This window comes from Suncus etruscus, chromosome 7 (genome assembly GCF_024139225.1).
Source record: "Suncus etruscus isolate mSunEtr1 chromosome 7, mSunEtr1.pri.cur, whole genome shotgun sequence".
NCBI lineage: Eukaryota > Metazoa > Chordata > Mammalia > Eulipotyphla > Soricidae > Suncus > Suncus etruscus.
In genome coordinates, this window is record NC_064854.1 from 56,851,197 (window position 1) to 56,868,841 (window position 17,645).

Genomic DNA, 17,645 nt, shown 5'->3' on the forward strand with positions numbered 1-17,645 from the left:
CTTCATTCTTTTTTTAAACCAGAGGCAGTGAAAATATTAAGGGTCTTGAAAGAATGAGTAAAAGGCAGTGAGCCCAGAGAGGAAAAGCTGATTCAACATAGTCTTTCCCTAGTCTGTGCAAGAACCGTGTAGAAAGAGCAGGTGTGGGCTTGCTTTCGACTTGGGAAGATACATTTGATGAAGTCATTGGATTTCTTCTCCTGTTTCAGAATGGGCACAGGTGGCAAATATTTCAGGATCTACTGGGAACTGACCAAGATAATCTTGATCTGGCCAATGTCAATCTCATGCTGGAGTTGCTGGTACAGAAGAAGAAACAGCTGGAAGCAGTAAGTGATGGCTGTGCTCAGACATCTGAGCTCAAAATTTGCATTTTAGTCCATTGAACATGGTCTAGAAATACGGGGAAGTAATAGGGGAATGGACACTCAGTATGTACATCTTGTTATATATTTTGTTTGGGGTCACATTCGGCCTTGCTCTTGGATCTGTGCTCACAGATCACTCTTGGCATGCTCTAGGGACCATATGGGATGCCGGGGATAGAACCTGGGTATGTTGGCTGCACAAAAGGCAAACACTACTGTTGCCCTGGACTCTCAGTCTGTACATTTTAGTCAGCAAGAAACATGTAAATGCCACTCCAGATAAATTTTCACCATGGTGTTTGGTGCTGGAGCTGGACCTCACATTTTTGGTTAGGAGGATGTAGTTTCATTTGTTTGTTTCTCTTTAATTTGTGGTGTAAGGACTGGAACCCAGGAGCTGACACACGCCAGGCACCATGCTCTTCCACTAGGTGCCCTCCCCAACCCAGTTTTTATTCTCCAGGGAATATTGGTCATTGTTCATCTTTCTGAAGAAATTCCTTGTCCTGCATATTTTTTCCTTTTCATGTATGAGACTTGAAGGGAAAAAAAACGAGGACAGTTGAGGGGCAGGGGAGATAATTCAAATGGCTGAAGCATGTGCTATACATGTGGGAGCTAATTTCTATCACAGATACTGCATGAGTACCCAACTGAGCTCAGTTCCATAGAGCAACACTGGTTTAGGATCCCAAAACAATTATTACCCCATGTAGGTGGATTTTAGGGTCTAAATTTTCACTGTGCTTTTTTTCTGTTTTTTTTTTTTTTTTTTTTTGGGTTTTTTTGTTTGTTTGTTTTGGTTTTGGTTTTTGGGTCACACCCGGCAGTGCTCGGGTTACTCCTGGCTCTAGGCTCAGAAATCTCCCCTGGCAGGCACAGGGGACCATATGGGATGCCGGGATTTGAACCACCGTCCTTCTGCATGAAAGGCAAAGCCTTATGTCCATGCTCTCTCTCCGGCCCCTTCACTGTGCTTTTTTAAAATTACATTATTTGGCTGGGAAATGGAAGGTTAGGAAAAGGATAGAAAAACAGTTGCCGTTTTCTAGATAGAGATTTTTGAGCATAGATGAGGAAAGTTTATTTAAAAGAATATTTCTTCAAAGTAGTTTAAGTTTGGGGAAAAGTCTCACTTTTAAAATGCCATTTAGCAAATAGGAAAGCTGAATGCATAGCTGTGATGGACTAATGTGTTTGGTCCATAGTGTAATGGACTAATATGATTACTAATAAGATATAAACAGTGGTGGTTAAACAGACTTAACAGCAACCAAAAAAAAAAAAAAAAACCCACATCTGAACTTGGCTATAATTTAAAAATAAATAATGATTTTCTGTTTTAGGAATCACATGCAGCCCAACTACAAATCCTTATGGAATTTCTCAAAGTTGCCAGAAGAAATAAGAGAGAGGTATATTTATTATATTTTTAAAAATGTTTCATTACTATTATTGACTACTATTTCCATTATACTATATAGTGGGGTTCGGGCCTAAAGAATTTAAACATTTTAAAAGCATATGAGAGTTTTGCTTTTCTTCTGCTTTGTTTTAATTTCTTTTACCTTTATCACTTGGTATTTTTAAAAAGGCCCTTTATGGAGGCATACAGAAAATATATAAAATAACTTACCTCTAAGCTATAAAACTAAACTATAATTTTTTCCACCCCTCCCTCAGTAAACTATTATTTTAAGTGACATGCCCTCATCCTGGAAGAAATCTTAGGAAAAGCTCTGTAATCTTAAGTAGACACAGTGATCAGTTTAGTTTCCTTGATGAGTTGACTCCCAAGCAGTGCTCAGGAGGTCTTGGGGCCATGCAGTGAGAATAGGCCAACTGGGCCCTGCATTGCTGACTGGGCCATATGGTGGTTCTTAGGGAGCCACCAGGGCTGCTCTGGATGGGCTCAGGGGACCAAGTAGTGCTCGGGCTTGAACTGGGACTAGGCATGGCCACCCCTAACCCTGTGCTCTGCCCAGCTTCAGAGTTTTGATTTCTTTTCTTGTGGTGAAAAGCATGCTGGAGTGCAAATGCGTGATAAACTGGAGATAAATGTTTAGAAATGAAAAATCTCAGTCATGCAAGTGAACTGGGAAACAGTATTTTACTATTTTAATCTACTTTATAGCCAGGATATTATAACATCATGTGAAAATCTGAATTTTTATGTAAAAATTCTTTGGTGCCTTTATACCTGTACAGAATTTGGGAACATTTTAAAGCAAGCAAATATCTGCTCTGAGTGGTATGTTAAAATGACTTTGAAAACCGCTTTATGCTTAAATTTTTATTGTCTTATCTCTACTATTTTATTTTGACTTGTCTAAGGATACTTTTTAATTTAATACTTTTTTTTTTTTTTTTTTTTTTTAGTTTTTTCGGGCCACACCCCGTTTGATGCTCAGGGGTTACTCCTGACTAAGCGCTCAGAGATTGTCCCTGGCTTGGGGGGACCAAATAGGAGGCCGGGGGATCGAACCGCGGTCCTTCCTTGGCTAGCGCTTGCAAGGCAGACACCTTACCTCTAGTGCCACCTCGCCGGCCCCTTGGTTTTTGGGTCAACACCCAGCAGTGCTCAGGAGTTACTCCTGGCTCCATGCTCAGAAATCACTCCTGGCATGCTCGGGGGACCATATGGGATACCGGGATTCGAACCAATGACCTTCTGCATGAAAGGCAAATGCCTTACCTCCATGCTATCTCTCCGGCCCGCTAATTTAATACTTTTAATTTACTTTAATATGGGCTTTTTTGGTGCTAGATTGTTTTTGTTTTTTAAATAAAAAGTCTTAATTTTGATAGTAACTTTGTGTGCATTGCCAGGGATATTTGTTAAACATTTTTTTTTGTTTTTGTTTTTTTTGTTTGGTATGGTTTTTTTGGTTTTTGGGCCACACCCGGTGACGCCTCAGGGGTTACTCCTGGCTATGCGCTCAGAAGTCGCTCCTGGCTTGGGGGGACCATATGGGACACCAGGGGATCGAACCGCGCCACCGCCCGGCCCCATGCCAGGCATGCTTCTTTTTTTTTTTTTTTTTGTTTTTGGGCCACACCCAGCGTTGCTCAGGGGTTACTCCTTGCTGTCTGCTCAGAAATAGCTCCTGGCAGGCACGGGGGACCATATGGGACACCGGGATTCGAACCAACCACCTTAGGTCCTGGATTGGCTGCTTGCAAGGCAAACACCGCTGTGCTATCTCTCCGGGCCCAATATTGTTAAACTTTTAAATTACCTATTACTTTGACTATATTTCATAAATTAAGTCAAATATAATAGTAGTAATTTATAGCTGTAACTAGATATAGTTGATTAATAACTCATTTAATATAGATAGGACAAAAAAGTAGTTATATATTCTAAAGAGTAGTTATATTTCTTAATCTTCTATAGTATAGTTTATACTAGTATAGTATTGAATTTATAGAACAAACATGAAATAAGACAAAAAACTGATGATACAAATAAAGCAAATAGGGACCGGGAAGGTGGCGCTAGAGGTAAGGTGTCTGCCTTGCAAGCGCTAGCATAGGACGGACCGAGGTTCGATCCCCCGGCGTCCCATATGGTCCCCCCAAGCCAGGAGCAACTTCTGAGCGCATAGCCAGGAGTAGCCCCTGAGCATCAAACGGGTGTGGCCCCAAAACCAAAAAAAACAAAAAACAAAAAAACAAATAAAGCAAATATAGACTGCTTTGGGTTGTTTTTGTTTTTGTTTTTGTTTTGTTTTGTTTTTGGGTCACACCCGGCAGCACTCAGGGGTTATTCCTGGCTCTGTGCTCAGAAATCGCTCCTGGCAGGCTCAGGGGACCATATGGTATGTCGGGATTCAAACCACTGACCTTCTGCATGCAAGGCAAACACCTTATCTCCATGCTATCTCTCCAGCCCCAAATATAGACTGCTTTTAAGTTTATTTTTCTATACATAATACAGTCTAAAAATCAAATTCTCTGTGGGATCTGATGAGACTTGGTTTAGATATTGGTCCTCACAAATCAAATAAGTTAAATTTGCTTTTCATATTGATCACGTATGTGTCGGCATGAATGTTCCCTGCCAGCAGTGATTTTCTGAGCACAGAGCTAGGAGTAACCCCCCCCTGAGCACTGCCAGGTGTGACCCAAAAAACTAACCCCCCCCCTCCACAAAAAAAAAAGAAAAGAAACTATGCATTTCACTTCAGTTTTGATTTCCTTTCCCTAGTAAGTAGGTGTCTAAGGTTCATAGCAGGTATTTACGAAACACCGGGCACTTCGTTGTAACTTACTCCTCGAATTGAATGGCTGAAAACATTTATCCCAATGACTATTTGGGACTGCGTGCCTTCCTTGGGCCTGCATACATGGTGTGGAGCTGGGCTACAGTATTGTCCAGGTTCACTGCAGATGGAAAGATCCCAAATTCTTGCTGCAAGGTAGCTTCATTGTCTAGTTCACTGTGCATCGTTGGTTCCCCCAGAGAGTACAACAAAAGTCTCTAAGGACAGAAAGATGGAATATGTGGGGAGCTATGCCCTCTTGGGAACTTAGTCATGAGACTAAGCACCAGTCTCTGCTGTTCCTGGAATTAGCTATGGCTCCCGTCTAGAGGGGTCAACTCAGACACAGAAGAGGGTCTTTGGAAATGATCTCAAGTCTAGCTGTCTCTGGTCTCTCATAAGTGGTGGGTAATTTAATCTCAAGTGAGATTCTTTCTTCATGGTCAGACTGAACACAAGGGCCCCGGGTTGTCCTTTGTGGAAAGAGCCCCATGTGTACAAAATTGGCTCCAGAATTTTAACAATTGTCTTTGATTTAATTTCAGAAATACGTGGGAGCAATTTGCTGCCCTGCTTACATTGCATTAGGGCAGTTTTGATGAGTCTTGCTTTTTCTTTCAGTTTTATTCTTTCACTTTGAATGTTTCTGTATGACGTAGAACAAGTCTGGGGAGGAAGACCACAAGCAGTGGTCAGGAAGCACAAGAGACCCTCCTGGAGATTCAAACTGGCTAGGCTCAGGCCCAGGCCTTAGCATGTGGTACTGCTGAAACCTCCTTGTGCTGGGTTACCTGGGACCACTTTGAGGTTGCTCGAGTATCAAACCAGATAGCCATCTGCAAGGAACTTGACTTTACTGTCTTTTGGGTCCCTAAAACACAAGTTCTTAACATGAATACAGTTGAGCATACATTATGACCATCTACTTAATCACTATTCTGAATAAATGGAGCATTCTAGGACTCCCCGATTCCTTGGCTGCCCTATATTAACACCACTCATCTCCCATACATACTCACTCATGGACCTGCATCTGTGGTCATCACACACCTTCCTCCTAGTCTTTTAGCACCTACATAGGTCTGATGCTAGTTTTTTAATTGATATAAATGTGCTTCTAAGGTCTCTAATCTCCTGTTCTTTGATCCATTCAGTGTTCAGATGTATATTGTATATCGCTGTTGTTAATTATCTGTTACACTGTTGTTTCTGGTAAAGAATACACTCCCCCTTTTGTTACTGATGGACTTCCAAGTTGGTTCTGTGGAGGAACTAGCCACAGATCATGTTATTGTCCTCTACATGCATGTACAGATCTCTAGGTGTGCATCCACCTATGAATAGTGTGTGTCATGATACCTAAAGCTCCACAGTTAGTAGATAATACCAGACATGGCTTTCTCAAACCCTAGGCTTGGCTTGTTTTCCTAAGTGTATATAAGTGTATATCTTGCTCTTCTTGCTCGTCTTGGTGTGGGTGTTCCTATTACTGCACTGATTTTGTTTCATTTAGTTTTGGTGGGAGGACATGCCCTATGTTGCTCAGGGAACCACACAGTGATGGGAATTAAACCCGAGATGTGAACTGAATCCTGCATGTGAATGCCAGAGCATGCGCCCCAGCCCCCTCAAGCCACCTTGCTGGCCTCTGCTGCTGAGTTTTGGTGAATCCTAGTAATCTACCAGCTCTACCCTGTTTTTGCTAACCTTGCAGTTTGTTTTGCTGTCTCTTTATGGGTGATCATTTACATTTTCCCAGGTGACTATGAGGTTGAGCCTTTGGCACTAAATTTTATTGCCATTTAGATTGTTATTTATGTGCTAAATATGTTAGTTAATGGTTTGTTATTTACACATACTAGAATTCTTTATGTCTATCACCGGTTATTTTCCCCTTGAGCTAATTCTTCATTGTCTAATTATGTCACTTGATTAGCAGATGTTTCTGTCAATAATGGCTGTCAAATCCATTAGTCTTTCCTGCCGTAATGAATGTCTCTGTCTGGTAAAGACATCCTCCCCTCAGGTTAGAAAGACATTCTGCTCTATTATCTGCATAAAGCTTTATTCCTTTATCTTTCACATTCAGAATTATAATCTACCAGGGAATTTACTGTTGTGTAGGGAACTTTGTTAGTGGAGAGCCAGTTGTCTGAGCATCTTGAATTAGCCTTTCCCTTTGATCTTTATTTTATAAGATATATTGTGTGTTTCTCAGCTCCCTTTTCTGTCCTGCTGCTCTATATTTTTTGGTTTGTGTTTGCTTTGGGGCCAAACCCAGCTCTGCTTGGGACTTACTCCTGACTCTGTTCTCAGGATTACTGGTGGTGCTTGGGGGAACCGAAGCCGGAAATTGAACCCAGGTCAGCTGCATGCAAGATAAGCACCCTACCTGCTGTATACTGTCTCTCACTCTGCTATTCTGTCTTCAGTAATAACTCCCCCACCCACCCAACCTTGGGTTCGTGGCATTAGCCCAGACATTTTGAAGCTTGTATGCTACCGCTGAGTTGCACCCCCATTTCTCTGGATGTCTTGGAGGGCTACACCATATTTTAGTAAATGCTAGAGCTATTAGGACTTACTGTTCTTCCTAAAGAAAATCGCCACTGTACATCTCTTTGAAATTTAAAAAACCAGCAGCTGCATTTTCATAGTGTAGTCATTTTTTTTTTTTTTTAGTGTTGTTGATTTTATTGGAGTTACTTGGATTCCATAAATCAGTTGGGGAGACATTTTGAAAAAATATTGAGTCCTTAAAATCCACGAACATGTTATATTCTCTGTGTACGTTTAGATCCTTAAGAATGTTCCTTCAAGGGGGCCGGAGAGATAGCATGAAGGTAAGGCGTTTGCCTTTCATGCAGAAGGTTCACTCGGTTTCAAATCCCGGCGCTCCCATATGGTCCCCCGTGCCTGCCAGGAGCAATTTCTGAGCATGAAGCCAGGAGTAACCCCTGAGCACTGCCGGGTGTGACCCAAAAACCAAAAAAAAAAAAAAAAAAAAAAAAAAAAAAAAAAAAAAGAATGTCCTTCAAGTTTTTTCTTTTCTTTTAGGGTGTCACTCTTATACATCTTCTTTTTTTGTTGTTTGTTTTTGGGTCACACCCATCAGTGCTCAGGGGTTACTCCTGGCTCTATGCTCAGAAATCGATCCTGGCAGCCTCGGGGGACCATATGGGATGCCTGGACTCGAACCACCATCCCTCTGCATGCAAGGCAAATGTCCTGCCTCCATGCTATCTCTCTGGCCCCAGCGTCTTCTTTATCATATATTTGTTCTTCCACCCACAGTTGTTTTTATTCTACTCTAAAATGGTATCAATGTCTTTGATTTTGTTTTCTTACTATTTGTTGCTGGTATTAAAAAATACAATTAATTGAAAGTATTTTTTTGTATCTAGCAATCTTATTAAACTCTTATTCATCCTAATCAGTTCCAGTAACTTACTTGTCCTGTGTTTTTCTGTGTCCACATCATCATCTGCAAAAAAATAACCTTAGTTTCTACCTTCATGATCCTTATATCTTTTATTTATTTTTCTTGTCTTACTCTGCTGGCTAGGACTTCGTACAGTGGTGAATAGAAGTGCTCATAGCGGGCAGCCTAGTCTTGGTGCTGATCTCAAAGGCAAAGCTTTCGACGTGTCACCATTAGGTATGATTTTTTTGTAGGCTTTTTTTTTTTGCAGGTATTTTATCATACAAGGAAATAAATTTCTATTCCGTTTCTTAAGAGGAATATTTTTTTTCTTTAACTATGCTTGGGGTTGAATGTTTATCAAATTTCTAATGCATCTGAGATTTCAAAACAAATTTTTTTCATTCTATTCATATGAATTATTACGTTGGTTTATCATTAAAAAGGGAACCGACTTTGCGTATTGGTTGGCCAACTGTCCTGATTTGCCCAGCAACATCTTTGTTTAATCACTGAATATTTGGTGTTCTTGGTCACCCATTAACTAGGACAGTTGTTTTCTCAATTTGCTTGTTTCTGGAAACCAAATTAGGTCATATATGTTCTTTTCTGAATTCTTTGGTTTGCTGAGATTTTGTTTTGAATTTTACATCTATGCCCATCAATCATATTGTCCCATAATTTTTCTTTTTCATTATTACTTACTCCTGGCTCTGCACTCAGGGATCACTCCTGGCAGTGCTCAGGGGACCATGCCGGGGATGCCAGGGATAGAACCCAGATTGGCTACATGGAAGGCAAATGCCCTCCACATCATACTATTGCTGTGGCCTCCTTAATTTTCTTTTTGGTTTGTTTTTACATTGATCTTGTCAGTTTTGCTATAAAGATAGTCTCGAGTTGCATGGGGCTTTCATATCATTTTTGTTTTCTGGAAGAAACTGCAGTTTAGGAGGATTATCTTTGCAGGATGACTGAAAACCATATTGAGAAGCTAGCTGAACTTCTTTGCAGAACATTTTAAATTGTCTACATTCATTTTGACGTGTTTATTCAAAAAAAATTTAATCACTCTTGGCACTATTTTGGTTTTCTTTTTGTTCTGTTTTTTTTGGGGGGGGGGGTTGGGTGGTAACACCTGGCGGCACTTAGAGGTTGCTCCTGGCTCTGTATTCATAATCACCCCTGACAGGCTCAGGGGACCTTATGGGATGCTGTGAATCGAACCCGGTTTGTCCTGGGTCAGCCTCGTGCAAGGCAAATGACCTACTGCTGTGCTATTGCTCCGGCCTTTTTTTTTTTTTTTTAATTTTCTAATTTATTGACCCAACTTTGTCATACTAACTTTAGTGCTTTTTGTGGTCATAGTGAGACATTTTTAGGTATGCCTCTTGGTGCCATTCCTTTTCTCATTTGTTCTTGCTGAATCTTTGCCCACAATGTATTGTTTTCGTGATCACTCAGCCAAAAGTCAAGTTTTGACTTGTTTTATATTTTTTATTTTCTGTTTTATCAATTCATGTACTTCATAACCTTTTTCCTTTTATTTTGATTATAGTTTGTGGTTCCCTTTCTAATTTGTTAACTCGTACTGAACATATTACTGACTCTGCAGATTTGTTTATTTGGGGGCTTGGGGTAACTCCCAGTGGTGCTGCTAGTGCTCAGGGCTTAATCCTGGCTCTGCAGTCAGTGGTCATATCTGGCATAAGTGGTGTCAGGGATGGAACTGGGCATGGCAGCATGCAGAGGCAAGTACTTAGTCTTCCTGCACTATCTCTTTGATCTTAGACTTGATTTTTAAAAAATTAAAATGTACCGGTTTACTGGTTTCTAATACTCTTTAAGTTTAGGGAGTACAGCTTTATGCATCTCCAAATATATCAGGTTCACAGCGTTGGGCTCATGGCTCATTTTCAGATGGACTTGTACTATGTTTCCAAAAATGGGTATTTTAAGTTCGTAATTTTCTTTCTAGCTGCAATGACCTTCTGCATGAAAGGCAAACGCCTTACCTCCATGCTATCTCTCCGGCCCCCGGTATTTATTATTTCTTAGCCCAAAATAGTTTCTTACTTTCAGTATGGTTTAAATTAGATGTTTGGCTTATTTATAAATTATAATATTAGAAAATATATATCATTTTTGAGTGACATTTCTCACCTAGAAGATGAATTGTTTTTGCTTCAAGTATTTTGGAAATTGAGAATTTTCCGCGTTCTCCCTGAGTCTGTCTTTTTGTTAGATCCATTATGGTATCAGCCTGGTATCAGTCTCTGAGAAACCGTGGAGGGTTTTGGGTCGTCGTTGACAGACTTAGTCTTAACATTTTCAGTATTAGTATCACTTTCAATTTCAGTATCATGCCCTAAATCTGATGTTTTCTGTTTCCCTTTGATTCATTGGTGTAGGGGCCATACCCAATGGTGCTGGGAGAGTTGAGTGGAGTGGCTATAATTTCGGGCCTGGAGGTGGTCAAGTGGTGGTGGCCCAGGTAATTTGTGACCCTGCAGGATCTGAACAGTATTATGTCCTCTGGGGACTGCATTAAATCTCACCCAATGACTGAGAATTGCCTGAGGAATCCCCCCAAACCTTCTATTTGCGAGGCCCCAAATATTGAAAGATAAAGTAGCTGAAAGAGTTGGAAAGGCCAGTGTTGCTCCTTTTCCACTTGTGATACTGTGTCTCTGGCAGCACACTCTCTTTCCTCCTGCGGTTACTACTTTGCCCTGACCAATTAATTTGGCTTTTCTCCTTCTCCTTTGCTTCCCTTTGTTGCTGCTGCTGTGCTGGCTACACATAGTTGGTTATGGTGTTCATCAGGGTCTGCTATATGTTAGTGTTGTGCACAGAAGTTTTGTGACAGTGCTGCTAGGATTGTGCTTGGGCATGTGTTGAGGTGTCAGGGATCAAATCCTGAGCCTTAGTTCTGCACAACAGGCACTCCTCCTGAGCCCTGCCCCAACCTCTGTTATCTGTCATCCATTTCTTATGCAGCATCTTCCTTCCCCTCTCTTCAAACCTAAATGAGTCCATTTCCTTTCTTTTTCGAGTTTCAAGTTGATTTCTTTTCTCACAGCTTGCATGTCTTGATGTGTATTATTATTCTATAGTCTGGCTTCATATTAGTCCTTTGCTTAGCCTCCTAATTTTCCTTTGGGAAATATTTTCTTAGACTGAGAATGAGGAAGGCAAGGCTACAATTGTTTACATGTTTATTTTATTTGGGGGGGCGTAAGGTAGTGCTCAGGAACCTTAGGCCTCCTTCAGTGGTTGTCAGACAGCTGAATGCTGGCTCAGGCTGCTTTGGCATCTTGGGCCCTGTAGAGCTGGATTCCATTTTTAAATCCTCTTTCCAGTACATAGCAAAAGTGCTGAGAATTATTAGTGTTGATATTTAAATTAATAACTTACCCGTTCTGTTATCAGCTATGATGTATTACTACACAAGAAAAGGAACTCGTGTTAATAAATCTTAGATGGATTTAAGATCCTTAACAGGCATTAAGTGGAAATCAAATGAGAACTTTTCAGGCAATAGTGGTCCATTGGATTAACAGCATGAATTCTGGGGCAGGATGAAAAGATTTTCTTGATTTGAACTTCAGTTTTACCACTTGAGCAAGTGATTTAAAGTTTTGTGTTTTCTTTCTTTCTTTCTTTCTTTCTTTCTTTCTTTCTTTCTTTCTTTCTTTCTTTCTTTCTTTCTTTCTTTCTTTCTTTCTTTCTTTCTTTCTTTCTTTCTTTCTTTCTTTCTTTCTTTCTTTCTTTCTTTCTTTCTTTCTTTCTTTCTCTCTCTCTCTCTCTCTCTCTCTCTCTCTCTCTCTCTCCCTCCTTCTCTCTCTCTCTCCCTCCCTCCCTCCTTCCCTCCCTCCCTCCCTCCCTCCCCTGCCCTCCCTCCCTCCCCTGCCCTCCCTCCCTCCCTTCCTTCTGTCACACCTGGCAGCACTCAAGGGTTACTCCTGGTGGCTCTGGCAGGCTCGGGGACCATATGGGATGCCAGGATTTGAACCACCATCCTTCTGTATGCAAGGCAAACACCCTACCTCCATGCTATCTCTCTGGCCCCTGTCTTTTATTTTCTTTTTTTTTTTTAAATAATATTTTATTTAAACACCTTGGTTACAAACATGATTGTGGTTGGGTTTCAGTCATGTAAAGAACATCCCCCATCACCAGTGCAACATTTCCACCTCCAATGTCCCAAATCTCCCTCCTCCCCACCCCAACTCTTCTTGTACTCTAGACAGGCTTTCTATTTCCCTCATATATTCTCATTGTTAGGATAGTTCTCAATGTAGTTATTTCTTTTTTTTTTTTTTTTTTTTTGGTTTTTGGGCCACACCCAGCGTTGCTCAGGGGTTACTCCTGGCTGTCTGCTCAGAAATAGCTCCTGGCAGGCACGGGGGGACCATATGGGACACCGGGAGTTGAACCAACCACCTTTGGTCCTGGATCGGCTGCTTGCAAGGCAAATGCCGCTGTGTTATCTCTCCGGGCCCTCAATGTAGTTATTTCTTTAACTAAACTCATCACTCTTTGTGGTGAGCTTCATGTCGTGAGCTGGAACTTCCAGCCCTTCTCTCTTTGGTCTCTGAAAATTCTTGCAAGAGTGTCTTTCATTTGTGTTTTCTTTTCTTTTCTTTTCTTTTCTTTTTTTTTGGATTTTGGGCCACACCCGGCATTGCTCAGGGTTTACTCCTGGCTGTCTGCTCAGAAATAGCTCCTGGCAAGCACAAGGGACCATATGGGACACCGGGATTCGAACCAACCACCTTTGGTCCTGGATCGGCTGCTTGCAAGGCAAACGCTGCTGTGCTATCTCTCCGGGCCCGTGTTTTATTTTTTTAATGTGTAATAATGCCTATCTTATGACTGGCATTAGTGCCACATAATTGTTACTCTTACGTTACATTTAAAGTTTTCGATTCACTATATTTGCATCAGAGTAAGATAGATATATAGTGAAATTTTCTATAAAGTATAACAATTTTGTTAAATTTGGTGAGGGTTTTTTTAAAATTAAATAATTTCATTCTTTTTTTTGCTTTTCGGGCCACACCCGGTTGACGCTCAGGGGTGTTACTCCTGGCTTTGTGCTCAGAAATTGCCTCTGGTTTGAGGGACCATATGGGACGCCGGGGGATTGAACCACGGTCTGTCCTAGGTTATCGCATGCAAGGCAAACACCCTACTGCTTGTGCCATCGCTCTAGTCCCAAATAATTTCATTCTTAATACTAAAATTTGAAATAAAGACTCATGTTTTAGAATTAAGATTGTTTGCAAGCAGTTTATATCTAATAGAAGGAGGAATAGTTACATATATTACCAAAGGTGATCTATGTGTTTAAATGTTTGCACTCATGGCTGGAGTGCTTGCTCTGCATGATTAGTACATGGTCCCCAACACTCTGCCAGAAGTAACCCCTAAGCCCTAGCTGCTGGGGATAGCCAGACTAATTTCTCCCCCAAATGTTTGCATTTTAATGGTTTAAGAAGAGATTACGATGCAGTAGGTCAGATAGCAAAGTATAAGTGTTAAGATGCCAACTTAAGAGTGTTGTGGGGTGAGACTAATTTTTTTAATAGGCTAAATAACTGACATGGTGACATTAACTTCTGAACAGTTAAATGAGGTGACTTGAAAGTGGGTGGGATATTTTAAATTTCTACCATCCTTGTCATATTGTTGTGAATTTCATATTTTTTATTCTAGTTAATTGTCTAAAGGATGTCATATTTATATTTTCTTAAATATTAAGTCTATTTTTACATTGTATCATAGAAACTTCTTGCTCTTTATTTGTGTGTGTGGGCGGGGAATGAGAGGGATCAGACCGAGGGCCTGAGGCTCTGCTGCTGGGCCATCTCCCTCCCCCATTTCCAGAGCTTTCTGTCTGTGAATTTTCATTCCTACAATTCACCATTAGAGCCAAGTTTCCTAGAACTCATCTTCGACATGTAAAGTTCTTTTATGGTCATGGTGATGCCAGGCATTGTGGTTTGATGTAGGCTTTTCCCCTTCTTTTGTTCACAGCAGTTGGAGCAGATCCAGAAGGAGCTAAGTGTTTTAGAAGAGGATATTAAAAGAGTGGAAGTAAGAGATCAAGCATTTCTCTCATCTCTAGTGATCTGTCAGTTTCATGGAATTATCATTTTTCTTTTCAAATGCTGCACTAAATTTATGGGGCTAATCTATATAGACATAGAAAGTAACAAATAGATGTTACTTTAACTTTAATCAAGTACATTTTCGTAGCAAAAGACATTCAAAATTCGTAAAGAAAAATTGTATTCTAATTTTGTTTTTACTGTGTTTTATTGCCATAATTATTTGTGGGTAGATTGAAAATGTTATTTAATTTTCTTGGTGTGCCATCATTAAATAAACTCCTACAAAACCTCTGGTCATTGCTATTAAAATGTCACAATTCTGCTATTTTATTAAGCTAATAATTTGTTGTGTCTCCTGTGCTGAGATTAATTTAAAAGATTATATGAGAATATATTTATTTCAATACTTAGGCATCTTTAGTCTACAATAGTTTACATATAGGAATCCAGGGGAAAATCATTGAGACACATAGGCTATTAGGATGTGAGATTCTTTTCTTTTAGAAGTATTTTAAATTTAGTATGTATTTATAATTTCCATGTTACAGTTTCCCATTTTTGATACATTGGCACTACTTTCAGTAATACTAAGTTCAGTGCTTAGTGGGAGTTCAGTATCCCATGTGGCATGGATAACTTGTTACCCTGTTTGGTTGTGTGATTGAACTGAGTTGGAAGTAGCCAGAAATAACTCTATTTGATTACATTTCTGTAGTGGGTTTTAAAAATGTGTGCTCTTTGGCCTTTGTTCAAAATGTAGCACATATAGAAGGAGGGCAGGATATGGGTATAATTTCACTGAGGATCCAGTAGTGGACAGGGAGGCCTTCCCTAAATGCAAAGATATTCTTTGCAGGAAGTAGTTGAACTTAACAATCTGTGTTCAGGGGTGGAAGCCCAAGTTGACTAAATTACCCTTGCCCCACTCACTTACTGACTGAGCTGGGCCAATCACTTGTCCTTTCTGTCCTTTTGTTTTCTCTCATTAAACTCTGGGTGAATGATCAATAGTTAAAGTCATTATTAAACAAAGCTAATATTTGAATCACAAGATTTGTGAAATGACTTTTCTTAATGTGTGCGAGGGGTATGTTTGTTTATTGTAGAGATGGGCATTCTGCTATTCTTCACTATAGTGCTGAGCCCAATGATCCAGTTCACTGTGCTTTTATAATAATAGATTTCCACCAGATTAATGTAGCTAGTTTACACATCTTTTAGATCATTGGCAATATTTTCATTGGGGGAACTGGAGCAGCCGTAGTTATTAAGGTGCTTACCTTGCATGCAGCCAACCTGGGTTTGATTCCTAATATCCTATATGGTCCTCTGAGCCTGCCAGGAGTGATCCCTGAGTTCAGAGTCAGGAGAAAGCCCTGAGCACCACTAGCTGTGCCCCAAGATTCAAATATATATACATACATACATATATATATATATATATATATATGATTTTTTAAAAATTTTATTTGTCTTTTTTCATACTTGGTGGATTCATTAGGGATTGGCAATATTTACTAATGAGCTTCCCATTCTTTGAGAATGTGTACTACAGAAAAGACTTGTCTTTCAATGTTTTGAATGTTCAGAATAACCTATCAAGGGGTCCAGAGAGATAGGACAGTGGATACAAGTACCTTGTATATAGCCAACCCTAATTTGATCCCTAGCACTGCACATGGTCATTGCAGAGCACAGAACCAGGAGAAGCCCTGAACACAGCTAAATATGGCCCACCCCAATATCACCACTGTCCCATCATCCCTCCACCACCACTTCAGTTAAAGAAGAGACCTTGTGAAATTTGAATGTTTGTACATCTTTTGCTTGGACTGTCTCCTATAATGGAATTATTATATAAATTGTGCTTTCAGGAAATGAGTGGTCTATACTCTCCCGTCAGCGAGGACAGCACAGTGCCTCAGTTTGAAGCTCCTTCTCCATCACACAGGTATGATGCTTCAGGGTTCCTATTGCATAGGATCTGTGTATGGTCCAAAAGCACACATATGGTGCAAGTGCTTCAGAGCATTTTTCAAGTAATGAACAAAACCTCCCAAGAATTCACTTTTAGTCGCAATCTAGAAATGAGATTTGATTGGCCCATCTGGTTCCTTAATGCTTTGAATTTTCATGCCAGGAACAATTAGTGAAGATTATGAACTGTTGGATTCAAAGTTTGATGGATTTCTTGAAATCCTATGAATTGAAGTCAAATGAAATTAAAATTTATGACTTGCAAGCATGTAATGGGACCTCTTTAATGAAGTAAAGTAAGGTGCTAGGGATCTCTTTAATGAAGTAAATCTTTGATTTTCCCCCTAACTTTGTGTCTTTTTCTTGGCAGATAACATTCCCCAGGCATGGTATGAGGGCATTAGAGATATCTCTGTGCTTAGATCTTGCCCTAACAACTTAAATTAAGATTTAATTTTCCCGTTTCCCTTCTAGGGCAGAAATGGTCCCCCTCTCACTCTTGTCTATTTTCTTACATTTCAGAGTAGTGGTAGCTATTCTAGTGAGTAGTGTCTGTCAGTAGTTGGAAAGTAAATGTAGTTTCAGTTTTCTATTTAGTACAATATATAGGACCTACAATTTGGATATGAACTTCCATGCCTAAAATGTTTGAAATGTTTAAAACTCACTCATGCAGTTTAGGATAATGGTCAAATGGGAGCTTTTTAAACACATAGTTTTAGGTCAGGGGTCTTCAAACTTTTTTAAAGTGGGGGCCGGATTACAGTCCCTTAGAGAGCTGGAGGGCCGGACTATATGAGCTACTAATTCCTACTCACACTGCACATATCTTATATAAATAAAATGAAAACCATTTATAAATAAACAGATCACGCACCAGTATTTCAATGGGAACTGTGGGCCTGCTTTTGGCTAATGAGATGGTCAATGTCCGGTTCCATATTTGTCACTGCCAGCCGTAACAAGTGATGCAAGTGGGCATCAGTTAATCTTGATCTGGTTGGAGATTGCAGATGCTTCATTCTTGAAAAAGTCTGTTCACAGGCATAAGTGCTACCAAAGATGGTTACCATTTTGAGTGCATGGTTCCTGATATTTGGATGTCTCAGAGGGGAGAGATGCATAGAAATTCAAAAGGTTACTTGACTTAAATGCTTCTTTCAGAGAGTCACAATTCTGCAGTTCAGCCAGTTCCATTTGGTAAATTGTAAGGACATTTTCAATCTCAACAGAAAATGGGTTACGAAAAAGCTGTATGTCCTGTTCATGGAGATGAAGCTCTTTGAATCTAAATTGAAACTCCTTTTGCAACAATTCTAGTGAAGCCAGACATGTTTCCTTTGGGAATGCAACCAATGGTTTGTCCGCTGACAGGTTTTGAGTTGTTGGGAGATGACTGAAGTTTTCCTCCTGTACTTGTTTGATGAGAAGACCTAATTTTACTTCAAATGCTTTCACATGCGATGCCATATCACAGATGAGCTTCTGCTTGCCT

The 17,645-nt window shown here is 40.1% G+C and overlaps 1 protein-coding gene across 5 annotated transcripts in view; it reads left to right on the forward strand.

Annotated features, from left to right (window-relative positions):
- COP1 (COP1 E3 ubiquitin ligase) overlaps nt 1-17,645 on the forward strand; it is an 80,731-nt gene that overhangs the window by 13,268 nt on the left and 49,818 nt on the right. For 2 of the 5 annotated variants that reach the window (XM_049776460.1, XM_049776458.1), the window contains exons 5-8: nt 210-329; nt 1,715-1,783; nt 14,097-14,156; nt 16,048-16,124. In XM_049776460.1, coding sequence (XP_049632417.1) covers nt 210-329; nt 1,715-1,783; nt 14,097-14,156; nt 16,048-16,124 — 326 coding nt within the window. The remainder of the gene's footprint in view (nt 1-209; nt 330-1,714; nt 1,784-14,096; nt 14,157-16,047; nt 16,125-17,645) is intronic. The other 3 variants (XM_049776462.1, XM_049776461.1, XM_049776459.1) reach the window with 2 other exon arrangements.